At 43.8% G+C, this 17,869-nt stretch overlaps 1 protein-coding gene across 4 annotated transcripts in view; it reads right to left on the bottom strand.

Annotated features, from left to right (window-relative positions):
* LPIN1 (lipin 1) overlaps nt 1-17,869 on the bottom strand; it is a 107,991-nt gene that overhangs the window by 17,224 nt on the left and 72,898 nt on the right. For 3 of the 4 annotated variants that reach the window (XM_083178562.1, XM_083178560.1, XM_083178561.1), the window contains exons 10-15: nt 13,241-13,334; nt 10,734-10,803; nt 5,620-5,697; nt 5,378-5,470; nt 4,192-4,271; nt 2,343-2,487 (exon numbers count right to left, since the gene is read on the bottom strand). In XM_083178562.1, coding sequence (XP_083034688.1) covers nt 2,343-2,487; nt 4,192-4,271; nt 5,378-5,470; nt 5,620-5,697; nt 10,734-10,803; nt 13,241-13,334 — 560 coding nt within the window. The remainder of the gene's footprint in view (nt 1-2,342; nt 2,488-4,191; nt 4,272-5,377; nt 5,471-5,619; nt 5,698-10,733; nt 10,804-13,240; nt 13,335-17,869) is intronic. The other variant, XM_083178559.1, reaches the window with a different exon arrangement.

Raw genomic sequence — 17,869 nt, 5'->3', positions numbered from 1 at the left:
CAATATTTATGAACTGGGTCACTATAAGCAAATATTCTGCCATAATAAGCCTACAAGCCATATGACTCAAGAAAAACGATAAACCAAGCTTAATATAAAGTTATTGGGAGCGTGTTACGTAAATGATCGGTGTATGACGTCTTCCTGCATTTTTTCATAATTCAGATCTGCCAAACAACCCCCCCCCCACCCCACCCCTAATTCATTAGTTTATTTTTTTTCCACCTTTCACTTCAAACGTTTCCTCTAAACCTCCTTACTCCAGATATATTTCATCTGTTTGTGACTCATTACCGGCTGAGGCACCGTTTCACCAGACACACCAATTTGATTTTTCTGTTGCAAAGAGATCCATCTAATGGATATACCTAATGCACTTCCATCTGACATCAGACCAATTATATTTAGATACTGCAAGCTACTGGAAAAAGTGTGACTCCTGTCTTCCTCAGTTAATGAGTACAAACTGTGTCAGGAGCAATCACCCGATGTACCTTATCCTGTGTCTGCGATTATATTCCGGCAGAGCTGTGCAGTACTATAGATGTGTCTTAGCTTAAAAATAAAATAGGTTTCACTGGGAAGTTCTAGGAAATTAAATAATGCTGTATGCAGGGGAGGCCTGGTCCGTGCGTCTGTACAGTATGGACATTCCGATTACACTATTGGCAATCAGCATTTAAAGATGGAAACTCCTGTATCTGAATGAAGGTTTTTATTGCAAATGACATTTTGTCCCCTCCATAGTCTAGAAAAAGATTTGGGGAGAGAACGAATTACCCCTCTGAATGTCAACATCTGTGGAGAGATGCACAAAATATCCACTAAAAAGGATAGCGTCGCTCACATTTGTTATTTAAATTCAATAACAGATTTCCTATATAAAAAGGTAAATGTTACAGGTCATTATGACGAATAAAAATGTTTGCTTGGTGGTGATTTTCACACCTATTTTGACAAATTCCCTTGGCACTCAAAGGGGTGTATTCTGGGGGAATCCGTGCTGTCAGAGGATGACGCGGATTCCCCCAACGGCAAGGTTCACGGCTAATGCAGGGAGCCTGCTGCATTTAGCCACGAGCCTCAGCGTTTTGGTGGTCAAACACACTGTTTCCACCTTACTGTAAAAACCCAACGAGGTGGAAATGGCGGGTGCAGTGGTGTCATTGCCAGAACGCCAACCACCACCAGGTATTACAGCACATGAATACGGTCACAGATTACTGCATCCATGCTCTGCCAGCCAGATGATCTACTTACTGATTTTAATGAGGGCACTGGTTGTGGCTTCCCTCGACAAACTCTTAAATTGCTATAATATAATGTGCTATCATGTAACTCAGTGGTAGCCAAATCCAATCCTCGAGAGCTACCAACAGTTCACATTTTCTGGATCACCTAGCTGTGGCACAGGTGCACTCATTACTGACTGACACATTATAAAAGATCCACAGGTGGAGCTAATTACTTCACTTGTGATTCTGTGAGGAGACCTGGAAAAAGCTAACAGTTGGTAGCTCATGAGGACTGGAGTTGGCTCCCCCTGATGTAATTCCATGTTCTAATTTCAATAATATATTACAGCACACAGCAAGCAGCCTAGGTGGCAGGTAAAAAAAATAGAGGATACATAAAAGTTTAAGAAAGACGGATTGTTACCACTACTGCGGTTATAAGGAATACATGGTTAGTCCGTGCTATTAAAATAAAAAATAGCCCAGAACTGAACAATCCATTTAATGTAACAACCACTTGTATTTATTTTTACATAAATCACTGCGGTCGGTAATAACTATTTGCCTTAGTGTGTTTCTTCAGCCTTGCTATTAATGATTCACAAGTGTGCACATTGACATGTGACTACCAAGGCAACCAATCACAAAGCACCTGAAAAAGCGAGCCCTCTGGGTTCTGTTTTCACTATAAACCTCTTCCCCTCCCACTTCACATGGCCTGCTGAGACCTGTGAGTCTGTGGAAGCCACTTTTAGGTTTTCCCTCCAGAGAGGAATTGAAAAGGAGATAATGATTTGTTGGATAATATACAAGAACAAGGACTACAAGACGCAAGCATAAAAAAAAAAAAAAAAAAATGTTTAATTCTTTAAAAATGGGGTACTGCAGTTTTTTATAATGTTATATCCTTTTTAAAAGTGTAATAATCTTTTAAAAATACATTGTTCTGCATTAAGACAGGTAATACATGGATGGGGCTCAGCCTACTGTATATTTAATAAGCTTAAACTGCATGCAAACGGAACCAGACTCATCGCATGGGTATCTTTTTCCCAGTCACATGCTAATGTTCCACTGTAAAGAGAGACATATGTTCCTGGTACTTACAAGCTGGTCAGAGGTCAGCCGAAGAGTCTTCTTATAAGTAATGCTCCCAGTTGATGAAACGTGGCTCTGGTTCGATTGCAGAGTGCCTATGTTCAGCTTGGCTGCCCTGGGGTCCTCGTCGCTGGACGAAGATTCATCTTTTATTCTAGAACAAACACAGGAAGATTATGTGATAAACCGGAAAGTGCATTTGGCCGTGGGCTCGAAAAACACATTTTCTCTGAATCACTCAGTGCATTAATTGATTGTCTATTGAAAGCCACATCTCCAGGGAGGACACTGAAAACCTGCATGTTAAACTATCAATGGACTAGCTGTGCTTAATACTTCATTCACAGCAGAGTCCTTCCATTGAGAATATTGTTTCCAAGAATACCCAGCACTCAGCTGATGGATGTGTAGGAAGCTGGGGCTATGAATCATAAGCAGGGAGTATAAATAGACATTCCCTTGCTATAATCACATTACATACATCTAAGGGCAGTGTGTCACACCACGCTTAAAGGAGAACAACTGTTTTCTGTGTGCGTGAATTAACTTGCTTCATTCTAACAAAGGAAATAATGAGGTGTGCAGACTCTATTTGAAAAATGTAAGGCAGGAGCTGATTGGTTGGCGGTTTATCACTCTCCATTTGATCACTTTTGAAGCTTAGTGCTTCTGGCCCATGGTCTGGATTCCAGTTACAGCACATACACTAATGCTGCTGGGCAGAGAACAACAGTGCAGTCAGATGCACAGGCAAGTGTGGCTTAATAGACCTTCAGCAGAAAGAATGGTCAACACGCAGAAGGTCGACATGAAAATTGTAAACAAGTTTCTATGTAATTTTGTATGTTTCGCCATCACGGAGCCAAATTAGTGGCTTGCTTTGGTCGACGTGTCCCGTCACAGTGGGTTATAAAGATGTGTCATACAATATATATGTGCCACATCAAACGTCAGCCAAGTCTCGCGCTGTCTCCTCGTGCATCCTAGTCACATCGCGTTGCCGTTAAGATGGCTGCCGCTGGCTGGGTTGCACAGGACCAGTCAGTCATCTTACGCTGTATGACTACGGAGGACAGATTAATGAGGGCACATCTATATTGCAGATGTTTTGAGCAATGGAATAGGCTATATCTGGCACTCCAGCTACTGTGGAACTGCAGATCCCAGCAAGTCCTGTCAAACTTTCAGCATACCTTAACCAGGGTTGCCGACTTTTTAAATCAGCAGGCGTTCGGGGGGTGGCGCTTGTGCGTGACATTATTATGAGCCGATTTGCTGATCGCTGCCGAGAAGGCGGGACTAAAAAATGTGATTCTGCCACGTCAGCCCAGCCCCCTAATCGGAGATCGGCCAATCCCGTTATTTAAACGACATGGGCAAGATAGCCGGGAACAGGGGGGGGGGCAGGGTCACCCAGAAATCGGGAGGGTTGTCCACCTTTCCGGGAGGCCGAGAGGGGGACCAAATTTTCGGGACCCAACCCTGACCTTAACATCAAAACTGTGGCAGGGCATGCTGGGTTGAGTAGTTCCACAGAAGCTGGAGTCCCACATGTTGCCTACTGCATGCTACAGAGTGTATTTGGTTATTTACATTGCAGCCAGTTTGATTATTGTTTTACCCATTTGACATTCAGATCCTGACAGAAAGGAGTTCAAATAAAGAATCCCCCCTTCAGACAGACCAATCCACCCTTAATACAGCTCATGAGTGTAGGATACATTCCCAGCTGGCCATTGCTTAATGTACATTCCCCCGTAGGAAGTGGGTTTTTTCCCCCTATATATGAAGTTACAGAGCTGGTACCATAACACCACACGCCTGCTTTCTGTATGAAGTGTATGTTTTCATTTTCTACCTGTTTTCAATGTTGGAGCCAGCAGGCTGCTCAGTAAGGTAAGGTCCTTTTCCGCTCAGTCCTTGCTCTACCGTGGATTCCTAATAAAACGAGTTGTTAGGCCAATTATTACACGGCTGAGGAAATGTGCAAGTCATTGTATAATGGAACATACACTACATTATGTAAAATCCAGATGGCAAAGACATTAGTGCACAAAGCACGTCTCTAGAAGGGATAATGCACAGTACACTTACGGAGGAAATTACAAACAATTCTGTGGTAAAGGCTGGTTCTCTACAGAAACTACCAGTCCAGGCTGATTTCCTGTTCTCAGAGAATTCAGATCCACTTTCCTGATTATTTTACCAATACAGGTTCAATATAATGGTCAGGCATGTGGGCTTTATGCATGTAGTAATCACCAGGACTACACTGCCCAGCCTATTACTGTATACTTCAGGGTCACACTGTGCAGCCCCTTACAGCTCACCAGGGCCACCCTACTCAGCCTATTACTGTATACTTCAGGGCCACACTGCACAGCCTATTACTGTATACTTCAGGGTCACACTGCACAGCCCCCTTACTGCTCACCAGGGACACCCTGCTCAGCCTATTACTGTATACTTCAGGGCCACACTGCACAGCCTATTACTGTATACTTCAGGGTCACACTGCACAGCCCCCTTACTGCTCACCAGGGACACCCTGCTCAGCCTATTACTGTATACTTCAGAGTCACACTGCACAGCCTATTACTATATATTTCAAGGTCACACTGCACAGCCCCCTTACTGCTCACCAGGACTACCCTGCCCAGCCTATTACTGAATACTTCAGTGTCACACTGCACAGCCCCCTTACTGCTCACCAGGGACACCCTGCCCAGCCTATTACTGTATACTTCAGTGTCACACTGCACAGCCCCCTTACTGCTCACCAGGGACACCCTGCCCAGCCTATTACTGTATACCCCAGAGTCACACTGCGCAGCCCCTTACAGCTCACAAGAAAATTTAGTATCTGTGTGTGTGTGTGTGTGTGTGTGTGTGTGTGTGTGTGTGTGTGTGTGTGTGTGTGTGTGTGTGTGTGTGTGTGTGTGTGTGTGTGTGTGTGTGTATTTCTTTGGTTTGTTATAAGAATTTCAGTATAAAAAAAAAAAAGGAATGCCGAAAAACACATGTTTAGAAGCGCTCAATCTCACCACTGCGATGTTGCTGTTCCTCCCACGCCAGGAAAACCACCATCTCCCACCCTTTTTAGGCATCTTGTCTCTCATCAGAGTATCCACCGTTACCTGTGATAAATGCACGGTGACGACAATAACGGAAAAAAAGCAAAAAACAGAAACAGCTAAATGAATTAAATAATAAGGTTAAAAAAAGAAAACATGTAAAAAAGCAATGAAACAATGCAAGCAAGCACGGGTATGAGAAACATACATACTGTCTGCTGGCCACAGAGATTAGAAAAATAAAATTTAATGGAATCTACCACTGCACAGACGTAATCAAAGCAAGAGTACTTGAAAGAAAACGAGAAAAAGAAAACATACAAAAGTCTGTTAGTATTTGTACAGAGTTATGGACACAGGCGTACACACAAGACGGACGTATTCCGAGTTATGCACACAGACACAAACACTAGACCGCTTGCGGATTCAGAACTTGACATGCACGGGCTTTCCTCACACGGCACAGTTATGGCGGCCATTTTGTTGGCTGAAGTGTGAATGTAGAAATAGTAATAACACCAATCAAATCTCTGGGAAACCGTGACATCACTTAGGCTTTTTGCATTTGGGGGGGGGTTAGAGCATACAGAAATGCGGTAAAAACCCAGATAACGGGGTTTTTACCATATTTCTGCCTTAGAGAATCGCCCCCCTAGACTGTAAGGTCCTTGGAGCAGGGCCCTCTTCACGCCTATCTAGGTCAGGGGGTGGACAATAAGTGGCCCCTCAGCTGCTGCGACTACATATCCCAGCATACCCTGCCACAGTTTTAACCCCCTGATCTAGTTGGTCCAATACAAAACCAAGTGGTTATACTGCGTGCTTATGGTTTTTTAAATAAGCTCTACTATGCCATTCACAAAAATGCAAAACAGATCAGAATTTCCCAAGTCAATAAGCATATTTAAAGAAGTCATAATAATTTGCCTATAGATTGTCAGCACGGCCTTTATACCTTTGACTGTCTGTAAATACCCAGTATGTTTTTATCACTGTCTCCTATTGTAAAGTGCAACAGAATATGCTGTGCTACAAGAAATTGGTCATAAATAATCAGGGCGGGATGTACTAAGGGGAAAATGCGGTAAAACCCCCGTTTTCATGGGTTTTACCACATTTTATAATGTACTAAGATCCGTCTGCCCCGACTTCGCAAGGCAGGGTAATCGCCACCTTGGGGTGGCGATACCCTATTATTATTATTATAATTTTATTTATAAGGCGCCACAAGTGTTTCGCAGCGCCGTATAGAAGCCTATGGGCTTCTATCGTCACTCGGCGCACGCCGCAGATGCAGACCCCCATCCTCCATGCTGCTCCTCCGCCGGGGACCGCCACAGAGCCCAGGAGGTGACGGAGAACCCCAGCACACCACATCACAGGTATGGCGGGAGGCCTCAGTCACCGCACCGTGATGCTAGCCGCATATGTTAGCATATAAGCGCTAGCATCGCGGCGGGGGCGTGGCGACGATGTATGTTAATACATCCCGCCCTCAATCCGAAAGAGGATTAAATGGTCAGCATTTACCACAGCTGTCAGAGTGATTTTGGTGCCCAAGAAATAATGATGTGTATTAAAAATGTGCCTATAATCAGACTGTGTATTATGAGATATACAAGATGTTCTGCTGCGGTATTTATAGCACAGGTCTGGTCTGCATATCAGTGCGGAAATACAGAGAAAGCTGTGCTAGAATCATCATAGCAAAAAACTAATTGCAGTAGATAACAGCTTTTAGTGCACCAGGTTTAACACACTGATACCCCTTTCACACCGCACTTGTTAAACGGTATATTGCAGTTTTTTCTCATTTCAAACGGTTTAAGGCTGCAGTGGGAAAGCGCCAGAGTTCATTTACCGGTTAAAGATAACCGGTATTTCAAAACGTTTAAAAAGCAGAGTCCTACACGTTTCAGAGCCGTTTTTTATGCAGTGAGAATGGCTCTGAAACGGTATTTAGTAAAAACAACAGATTCCAGACCTGTGATAGGCTGTCCTCTGCATTCTGTCTTGTTCAGGGGATTAAACGGGTTGACTGATGTGAATGGTACTTAAACGGTATTTAAAACGGTAATCTACTGCAATGTGAAGGCTCAGACCCGTTTTAAATACCGGTTTAAAAATACCGTTTTTTTTTTTACCTTTTGGCAGTGTGAAAGCGGTATTATTTTTCCTTTGCTAAAAGTAATGCCATATTGTGACTAAAATCCCATATAAATTGTAATGACAAATAAGCTGTCAATAACTGTGCTCGAAAAGGCTCCAGGTATATATCCAGCTATGGTAAACAGCGCGGAATAAAATACTTGTTTGAATAGAGGTAGCCTCAAGATGATATAATCAGCATTGTGCTGGGAAAAAAAAATGAACCCGTTGCAAACAAATAATTCTATTCCCATCCGATGCAATAGAATAGCGCGCCGCCATAATGGGTAATTACATGATTCATGTCTTATTATTCTCGGGATAAACAAAACAAGTTCTAATGGAAAATGTTGCTGTGCGACCAATCTGTTCTTGTGAAAAAAGCAGCTGACAATAGAGCAGCTCAATTATGTTTATATAGGAATAATGAGTTGCCCCTAGCAACAGATTATTAAAACGCAGGAGAAAAGCTTTCCTTTCCGGAAATAATATTTTGTTCTTAATTTTATGTCCCAGGTTCCCTGGCACGCAGTGGTTAATGTGTGGCCTGTTACAGGAGGAAGTAAGGTCATCCTCAATAAAGGGGGAACTATTGGAACAAAGTCAAAACTTTCTTTCCATTATCACATTACGGGGTCCACGCACAGCAAGGTGCGCAGATTTGCACCTGTATTTTGTGCACAGAAAAACATGTAATTATTATTTCGGTACTTGTTTCCTAGCACGGCGCCCCCGATTTTGATAGAAGTGCGTCGTATCGCATCGCATGCCGCTATTTCGATCAAATGCGATTTTTAATTGTACAAGCACCCTAATGGGTGCTTACAATGTGAAATGCACCCCCATTGTCAACGCCACCCCCACTATCAACACCAACCAGAGGCGTGGTGAGCGGCGGTGGTACGCGTCCTCCGACTTTTTCATACCCCCACTATCCACATCAGGGTGGAGTTGATTTTATATAGTGTGGTGAGCTCAGCGAGCCACCGAGCCCGAAGCGTGCCAAGCGCAGCTAGCCCCGCGAGGGGACACTGATTACTTTACATGTATTCCGCGTCCGCTCGCCACGCTTTGGACTCGGTGGCTCGGTGCGCTCGCCACACTATCTAAAATCAACTCCACGCCCACATGGATAGTGGGGGTATGAAAAGGTCGGAGGACGCGTACTGCCGCCCCTCGCGGGCACGCTGCGCTCGCCACGCTTCGGGTTGGCGTTGATAGTGGGGGTGGCGTTAACAATGGGGGTGCATTTAACATTGTAAGCACCCAGCAATGCTATGCGATATTTAATTGTACAAGCACTCCTGTTAATTTAACTGAAAGATCGCATCGCACACCACTAAATACGGTTTGCGATGGGCGCCGTGCTAGGAAACAAGTACCATTATTACATACCCTCCAACATGGCCCATTAGGTACAAAAGGGAAGGGCATATAGATTGTAAGCTCCACTGGGGCAGGGACTGATGTGAATGTTCAAATATTCTCTGTAAAGCGCTGCAGAATATGTGTGCGCTATATAAATAACTGAATAATAAATAATAATAAAAAAAACAAGAAGATAATGTTTTTAAGCATACAAATATATGCAAAGGCATCTAAACTGATTGCTAAATAAGATTATTTTATCAGAGTCACTCACCTAACAAAACAGTCTACCTTTTAAATAGTATATGATGGCCAATTGTGTAAATATGGTCTTTGATAGATGTGACCACACAAAATGACCTTTCCCCAGGGCAGTAGCACCCTCTGCTGGATGTGGAGTGTATAGGCACAGCCGGAGGACCTGCTAGTACAGCTAATACAGCCCCACAGCTAGTAACAATGATAAGGTGCAGACCCTGGTGCGAAATCACTAAGTATAATCCTCCTACATTGTGATGGGTTAGTGCTTTAGTAAACATTAATATAGGCAAAACGAATGTATGATAAAACAAATACGCACATTAGTGTGCAAAACTGTCAAACACTGAAACAGGACTACAACAGAACACAATGGGGCAGCTTTAGAGGCAAATAAACTACTACACAAATGGAGGAAGTAGTGCAATTTGTACTGCACACAATAGAGCGTAATCCATGCATTATTCATACAGTATGCTGCAACATTACATACATAGAATTCCTATTTAAATAATCTTCCAGTAATTACTCTACCTTCCCTATAATATTATTTACCGACGTATACAAGAACCATATGTACTTAGAAAGCACCTCAGCACCAACATGTATAGTGTTCATTCTAGCACTCGCCATCTTTAAAAACCCATGCAGTTCCTCTTCCCTGCCTGGGGTGTTGCTGTCTGCTGTAGTGCTTCTAGCAGAGTGTGGTCTGTATATCAGCACTGATATGCAAACCAGACCGCTGCTAGAAACACCACAACAGACAGCGACACCCCAGGCAGGGAAGAGGAACTGCTTGGGTTTTCAAAGTTGGCGGGTGCTAGAATGAACACTAATGTATATGAGGTTGTTTATCTATGTGGATAGTTTGAGGGGGAGATGTAGTGAAGCTTAGAGAAAGAAAAAGTATCAACCATTCAGCTGCTCTCATGTTACAGGTTGTGTGAAAAATGACAGTTAAGAGCTGATCCCCCTAGTAGAGCAGCCGGACGTCCTTCCGGCTGCAGGGGGGTGGAGAAGGTGCCGGGGACAGCCTGCTTAGCTGGGGGAGGAGGCGGTGCCCAGGAGGTGACAGAGACATTACAGGTATCGCGGGGGGCCTCAGTCACCGCACCGCGATGCCAGCCACATATGTTAGTACATATGCGCTGGCATCGCGGCGGCCGGCGATGTATATAAATACATCCATCCCTAAAAGATGGCCCAACCACAGTAATATTATAGGGTGGGTAGTGGATTTACTGGAAACATACAAACCCTTTACAAAAACAAACTGAACTTCTAAGTCTATTCTTGAAGCAGTGAAAAGAAAGGAGAAGTGAGCCAGTGGAGAAGTTGCCCAGGCAACCAATCAGCTTTGAGGAAACAATACATTTATACATAACAGCTGATTGGTTGTCAACCAACTCTCTTCACGGCTTCATGAGGCTTTATAATTTCCCAGCAGTACGATTATATTTCCCAGCATGCTCTAGGAGGTACTAATTGGCAAGGCATGCTGGTAAATATAGCTTGCTGCAAACCATACCCATCTTAGAACACTTATGCCTACCTTAGGCAATGGTTTCTGAAAAGCCTGCATGGCCAGGAGAACGGGGGCTGCTGTTGGCCAATTGTAATATCTGAGGGGGACAAAAACAAGAGTCATAAAACGCATACAATGGAGAACTAGAATGCAACATGAATAGCACAATAGTCAAACAATGGAATTTGCAAGGCAAAGATAGAAGAAAAAAAAAAAAACATACATAATGGATTCCCATTAAAGAGAGTCAAAGATCAAGTCAACAAGCGGAGTTTTACTTTCTGCAATAGAGCACAAGGCAATAATAATGTGCTGTTCAATGAATTACTCAGTGTGGGAAGTGCTAGGCTACAAAAGGCAAAGAACAAAACACCACAATTAAATAAAATGTAAAAAAAAAATAAAAAAAACATCATATTAAACCTTTTTGTGTATCACGTTATTACAGTTCAGGACAACTTGCTCAGCATTCTAACACTGTAGCTATGGGAACTAAAGTCTCCTAATATCTATAATCAAGAAGAGAAGAATAAATTATGAGAATAAATAACTAGTCGCTCTCTTCTGCAAACCGCAAATTACTTTTTGTACAACTGTATGTCACAGTGCTCTAATATAAAGGTATAATCTGCTACACCTCTTTCTGAGAAACATTGGCAGAATCTAGGAAACATTACAGGGTACTTATGTAGTATCTGGGCTGCCGATTTCTAAATCGGGTCGGATCGGGAGATCGCATCGCATCGCATGCGACCATGCGATTCGATGCGATGCGATGACCCGATTTTTCCATAGGAATCAATGTTAAAATGGACTGAGTCCATTTTAACATGGAATTCAATGGGAAAAATGGGTCCTTTTCATACCCCTACTATCCAAGTGGGCATGGAGTTGGATATAAACCTGTGGCGAGCGTAGCGAGCCACCGAGCCCGAAGCGTGGCGAGCGAAGCGAGCCCCGCGAGGGGACGAATACCGTCCCCTCGCGGGGCTCGCTTCGCTCGCCACGCTTCGGGCTCGGTGGCTCGCTACGCTCGCCACAGGTTTATATCCAACTCCATGCCCACTTGGATAGTAGGGGTATGAAAAGGACCCATTTTTCCATAGGAATCATTTTAACATTGATTCCTATGGAAAAATCGGGTCATCGCATCCGATATCAGATGCGATGCGATGCGATATCGCATCGCATCGCATCTGATTGTATGCCTTAACTTAAGGCATACAATCAAAAAATCGGCAGCCCAGATACTACATAAGTACCCATTACAGTGCTATGTTGCCATAGAGACGTTTGCTTTCAGTTTCTAATCTGTGCTAGTAGCATTTTTTTTATTGCTATGGGTTACAGAAGATTGATGGGGCAGTGGATTGCAGCACAGCAGTCGGTTGCAGTGGGTACAGCACAGTGGAATGTTGCAATTGGTAATGGCATACCACTGGGTTGCAGTGGGTTATGGTGTATTGGTGGGTTCTTGCAGGTTACGGGTTTAGCATCTTTTGCTACTTTTAGCTATGTTAAGGTGTGTCTTTAGACGCACCGCTGAAACTAAAATTTTTAGAAGCTTAAGGGCTATTTCACACTGTCCGGCTCCAGCCGGACGGCGAAATCCCGCACGGCCAGGAAGCCGTGCCGTGCACAGTAGTTGTGAATGGACACGATTGTGTTCATTCACTCGGGATGGCCACGGCCCGGCCGTCCGGTTGCAGCCGCATCCCGCGACTGGAAGGGACGGCTGTCGGGCTGTGGCCATCTCCTCCATGATAAACTACTGTGTGCTGCACGGCTTCCTGGCCATACGGGTTTTCGCCACCCGGCAGGAGCCGGAATGTGTGAAACCGCCCTAAGGGGGGGGTATTCAATCCTGGATTCAATGTACCGACTGTCAAGTGTCATAAAGTCTGCAAAGCGGCAAAAACTGCCGCGGATTGTCGAAAAACTCCTTTAATGCGACTATCTGCGGAGTTTCCGACAAAACAGATCCAACTAGTCGGATCTGTTTTGTTGGAAAAATACCTTCAATGCGGTCGGTAACAGCAGCATTGAATAGGCAATGGCGACCATTTCGCCCGGGGGGAAATAGCGGCCGGGATTGAATACCGCCCTTAGTAAATGTACCTCCTTGCATCTCCATCCCTACTCCGCCTCTGTTATATAGGCCACGGGACACATGTGCTGGGTCACTTTTCAGCGACATAGACGCAGTTGACTATTTGCACGAATATCAAAATTGCACCTAGCTGAAAATCAGGGCTAACATTCTATATGTTCTTTCGTCCAATTTATTCATAATCTGCAAATGGCAATTCCTCTATTTGATATAGAAATGATGACCAATTACATTACCATGCCTGTCCTAATAAAGGTATCACAAATAAGCGGAAGAAGCACTTTGTCTATTTGTGGAAATAGACAAGACGTACATGTTTAAAACCCTACTCTAGAACAAAAATTTCACTTTTCCTTTAAGAAATGTTCAACCGGCTCGATTATAATAAAATTAAAATAAATAAATATTCAAATCTGACACTTACTTGTTTCCAATTTTCACAACAAGGTTCGGATCATCGATGATGGAAGGATTGTCCACAAACTGCTGGTAAGTCACTACCTGCTTTATAAACTGATCTGTAGGAGATACAAGTAAGCATAGAAGAAACTGAGCAAAGATAAATACAGGAGGTTCTTAAAGTCCCCCCACACGCATTTATCTACATTACCTGTTGTCCCTCTCTAACCTCCCACGTCTGCAGCAACAGACATCGCTCACTGTGGTGGGACTTTCTGAACTCCCTGTACAATGAATTACTTCTCTAGAATGACTGAACATCTATAAAAAAAAAAAACTCATCCATCGCGGTTGGCCGATACGAGCACAAAACCATACAATAAAATTTCAAATCCAGTTTACAAATGTGTATTTTGAATGATGAAAACCAAATTTAAGTTGACCAGTTGCTTTGGGAAACTCTCTCTAAAGGTGCCCATACACTAGTAAGATTTATCTTCAGATCTAGCTGGTTGGAACAAAAACATAGTTATGGATGAGTGACAGTTTGCCAGTTTGCCAGCATTTCCAAGCAAAGGGTCAACTGCCATTTGCTCTCATCCATAACCAGGTTTTTGTTCCAACCAGACAGATCTGCAGATAAATCTGCGTGTGTATGGCCACCTTAAGGCTTAATGCATCGCCCTTGTATCACAATGTCTTCTAATACAAATGTTATGCTCAATTAGAATTCAAACAGAAAAAGGTGATCAGCTTATATAAAAGAAATCACTAAATGAACGGTTAATTGGCACCAATTTCATACTGCATGTAATTACATAGCTGTTAGAAATGTAAATTTGGGCCCAGCCAATCTTGGAAAGTTTTTTAAAGCAGCACTCATGGTTTTGCCTTATAAATGATTGCCGCTTCCAAAAAAACGTATTAGGTACTAGAATTCGGATATACATTTCCAAATGTTTACCAATTCCTCAAGTGCTTATATATACCAGGTTATAGTAAGTTCCAAAGTTTAAAAATAATCAGCTAAGAACAACAGACAATTGTGGTGAAGGATGGAGAGGGAGCTAGCATACCATCGGTAAAATGAGATTAGGGGGAAGGGGTGGAGGCTGGATAGCGAGAATGCTGGATGGGGACATATTGATCTGTGGATTATGAGGAAAAGAAAAGATCCAAAACATAATCTGAATGTTAAATGGGATGGATTCAATAAAGTGCAGGAACATTCTGGCCGATGCGGACACGATAATATGAATGCTGAAAATCTCCTGTTCTACCACAAATCATAGGTGCTTTGATCTGGTGACTGTGGAGGCCATTGGAGTACACAGAACTCCTGGTAGCAGCTTAAGAAGACATGCACTTTGCGAAACGCGTGTTTCACTGTTGGATGCAGCGTCTAGAATATGGATATGGCCATAAAGGGATATATATTTGGCCAGTCACTATACTAAGGAAGTACCCAATTTTAAGGACGGGGCCTTAGCTTAGCTGACAGAGGAGGAAGCCAGTATGGTCTTCTTTCTAGACCATCAGCTTCAGATCAACATGCTGTGCATTTAGAGATGCATACCACTGCTGTATTGCATGGGTATTTAATTAACTGCCGTCTTCCAGTCCAGTAAATGCGTCTTCCAGTCCAGTCCAGTCCAGAGCTGCACTCACCACCTATTTTATTCTCCCTCTATGGGGGTCGTGGACCCCCATGAGGAAGCAGTTGGGATTCCGGCGTCGGAGTAATGATTGTTAGAATCCCAACTGTCGGGGAGCCGTCCGGCACCCGTCTGGCTTCAGCAATAACGTGAATCTGGTGGTTGGTCTGCACAACAACTGATCCTCTTGATCATTTCTGCATGTATTTATGCAGTGAGTTACTGCCACAGGACTGTCTGATAGGATATATGCAAAAATGGGCAAGTGTATAGGGGTAGCTAATAAGGTGGACATGGGGATAAACATTAATAGGCAATGACGGTAAGAATACTGTCCACCCTCTATAGCAATAGGATAATGTTACTCTTTAAACAAATGCCTAATTCCTTTTCTAATTATCTCTCTGTAAGGACCATAGGTAAATAACAGATTTTGGGCTGGACACCGCTGTGTAGCGCCCTTGCAGGAGTCCCCTAGAACACAAAGTCCACGGAGACTGTATCGCTCTATTACAGCGCCAAACCGGGGGTTATTAGAACAGACGCGCTGAACACAAACAGATGGCACATGAGCCGCTGGCTGCGGGAACTGTTTGCTTTATTTTTAATGAGGATGTTTTAATGAAATTTGCAAAGTATACTGTAAGATACTAGAACAAATGATTATAAATATTTCAGTCGTACATTCTGAGAAACAAAACAAAAAAAGGAGCATAGAACAAAGCTCTATAAATAAAATATTAGGCGTGCAAATGGTTCTGCCCTGTGCATGTCCTCAAGAAGAACCTGCCCAAATTGCATGTTAGTTTGACAGGGCATTCATAGTGTTTACTGGCAAAGGACAGATGGTAACAAGCAATGCATTTTGAATGTGACACCACATAGTTTATGAACGCCACATGAATGACGAAGCACAGTTTGTCCAAAAAGGGCTGTCCTTTGCGGCGTTTGGCCTTCAAGGGAGTCCTACTGAACATGCGCAAGCGTGCAAGCCATGGGGGAGTGGCAGAGAGGACGAATCACGTAAAGAGGACCATAAGCTTCTTGCCTGTCAGGTTCACGTTCTGGAAAGGTTTTCAACCAGATGGCATTCTATGGGGACTGCAGTGCCAGTGGTCCGCATCGAACCAAATTTATGTGTCAAGTCTCCAAAAGTTATGGGGCTTCTCTCCGCTGCGGTGTTTGAGGGATCCGTCACGGATCCCTCTCAGCATGCCACGTGGCCAATCTGCCGGCCAGTTCAGCAATGGATCCGCTTCTGAAAAGACAGCTCTTATCGCAAGAGCTGTCCTCTACGTTACTAAATCGCATAGGTTAGTGGATAAGAGATTAACAATGCTGGCGATGTGGGGTGGCGGATGTTAGTGCCGCCCTCCCCCTTAACCGTTCGTACTAAAAGATTTCTTCTCCAAAGTGTTGTATAAGGGGACATGGTGCACAATTACTTCCACAGTACATGAAATTTTTTTCCACAGCAAACTTACCGGGTACCTTAACAGGCACCGGGTCCACAAACAGCATACACGATTACAGGCTCCCTGTCTCTAACCCACTGGCCCACCACCCTCTATCGCTTGGCCACTTGCTAACGTCAGGAGCCCTGAGCTCTTGCACTAACGAGCTTTAAGAAAGTGTGACACGTGTGTGCCTGATTGCTGAAGCGCTTGCTCCAACACCTGGATAGGACCTGCATTGATGGGATTCTCCAGAATTTCTCTTAGTCCTAAACCCAGGTAGTTTTGGCCCGGGGCAACCAAACAACTGTGCCCTGTTCTGCAAACACCCGGGGTGGCATCCAGACTGGACTGCCATAGTGTATATAAGAAAAGGTCATGGTCAATCTAAATTCAATTTTCTCTCATAAAACAAAATGGCGGCAAAATGTACTGAAGATTTTGACCAATATTATGCTGGGAAATATTGTTAACTGATGAACAATTTTAACACCCACATTGCGGGATGTACTAAAAAAGGGAAATGCATCTAAATACCCAGAATTTACCTGCATCTCTCATATGTACCAAAAGCTGTAGTATAGTCATGTTACCTGCCGGAAGCTTATGGGCTTCCCTTTGCATTTTCCCTTGAGATGGATCCAATCTGAACCCTCCCCACAACCCCTTGTGGAGGTGGCGGCTGCGTCACACTGCGTTCTAAACCCGGAAGCCCTTCTACCTCAAAGGCTTGCTCTTACCAGGGGGAGAACAGTCCTTTGAGCATTTCTGTGTAAATACAGGCATTATTTTTAAACCTTGCCAATCACGGAACTGTCGGACCCAACAAGCTGGATATGGGAATGGTGGGCCATAGAATAGGCATCACATTCCAAATGAACCCAGCATCTCTTTGACCGGCAAACACAGGAACAGGCTGTCCCTGAGCACATTTAGAACAGAAGGATAAAATGATTTCCTAACTCCAGCAAAATAATGAGTTTTGTAGCAAATACTGCTCATAGTATGTACGCTCCCAGGGACCCTTTATATACAGAAAATCTATATTTCCGCCTTACTGCTTTGTTCCCTTTCGCTGATAAGGAACGCTGCTCGTGTCTCTGGGTTGTATTCCCTTTGTTCTCTGAAAGCCTGTTTTCCTCTAGGTCAGGATGACAAATCACACTGTAGGCAATGGACCGTTTTAGGTTTGTACAATCTGAAGTAAAACACTGAGAAAGTGTCTGGCACGCTGCCAGGGAGAGAAGCGGTTACTGCAGGTCACTATTCCCGGCTGCAGCGAATAATGGAAGCCGCGCTTCACCTGCCAGAGGCCCAACAGGGCTAACACAAAGCTTCGGTCTTGGGAATAGATTAGGGGAAAAGAACTGGGGTGTCCGGCAACAGCTTCACCCAAATCTAAGTGTTGGGATGTCTAGGGGGGGCACTTGTGAGATTGTGGGCAGGAACTACTAAAAAGGAATTACTGTGGAGCCATATAAACAACAACAATAATAAAAAGTTAGTACATAGGTGATTTGTAGGTAGTACATCGGAATCCTGGCC

This window comes from Crinia signifera, chromosome 3, assembly GCF_055691185.1.
Source record: "Crinia signifera chromosome 3, ASM5569118v1, whole genome shotgun sequence".
NCBI classification, from domain to species: Eukaryota; Metazoa; Chordata; class Amphibia; order Anura; family Myobatrachidae; genus Crinia; species Crinia signifera.
Note: the sequence above shows the minus strand (reverse complement) of the source record. Positions and strands in the feature narration are given on the sequence as shown.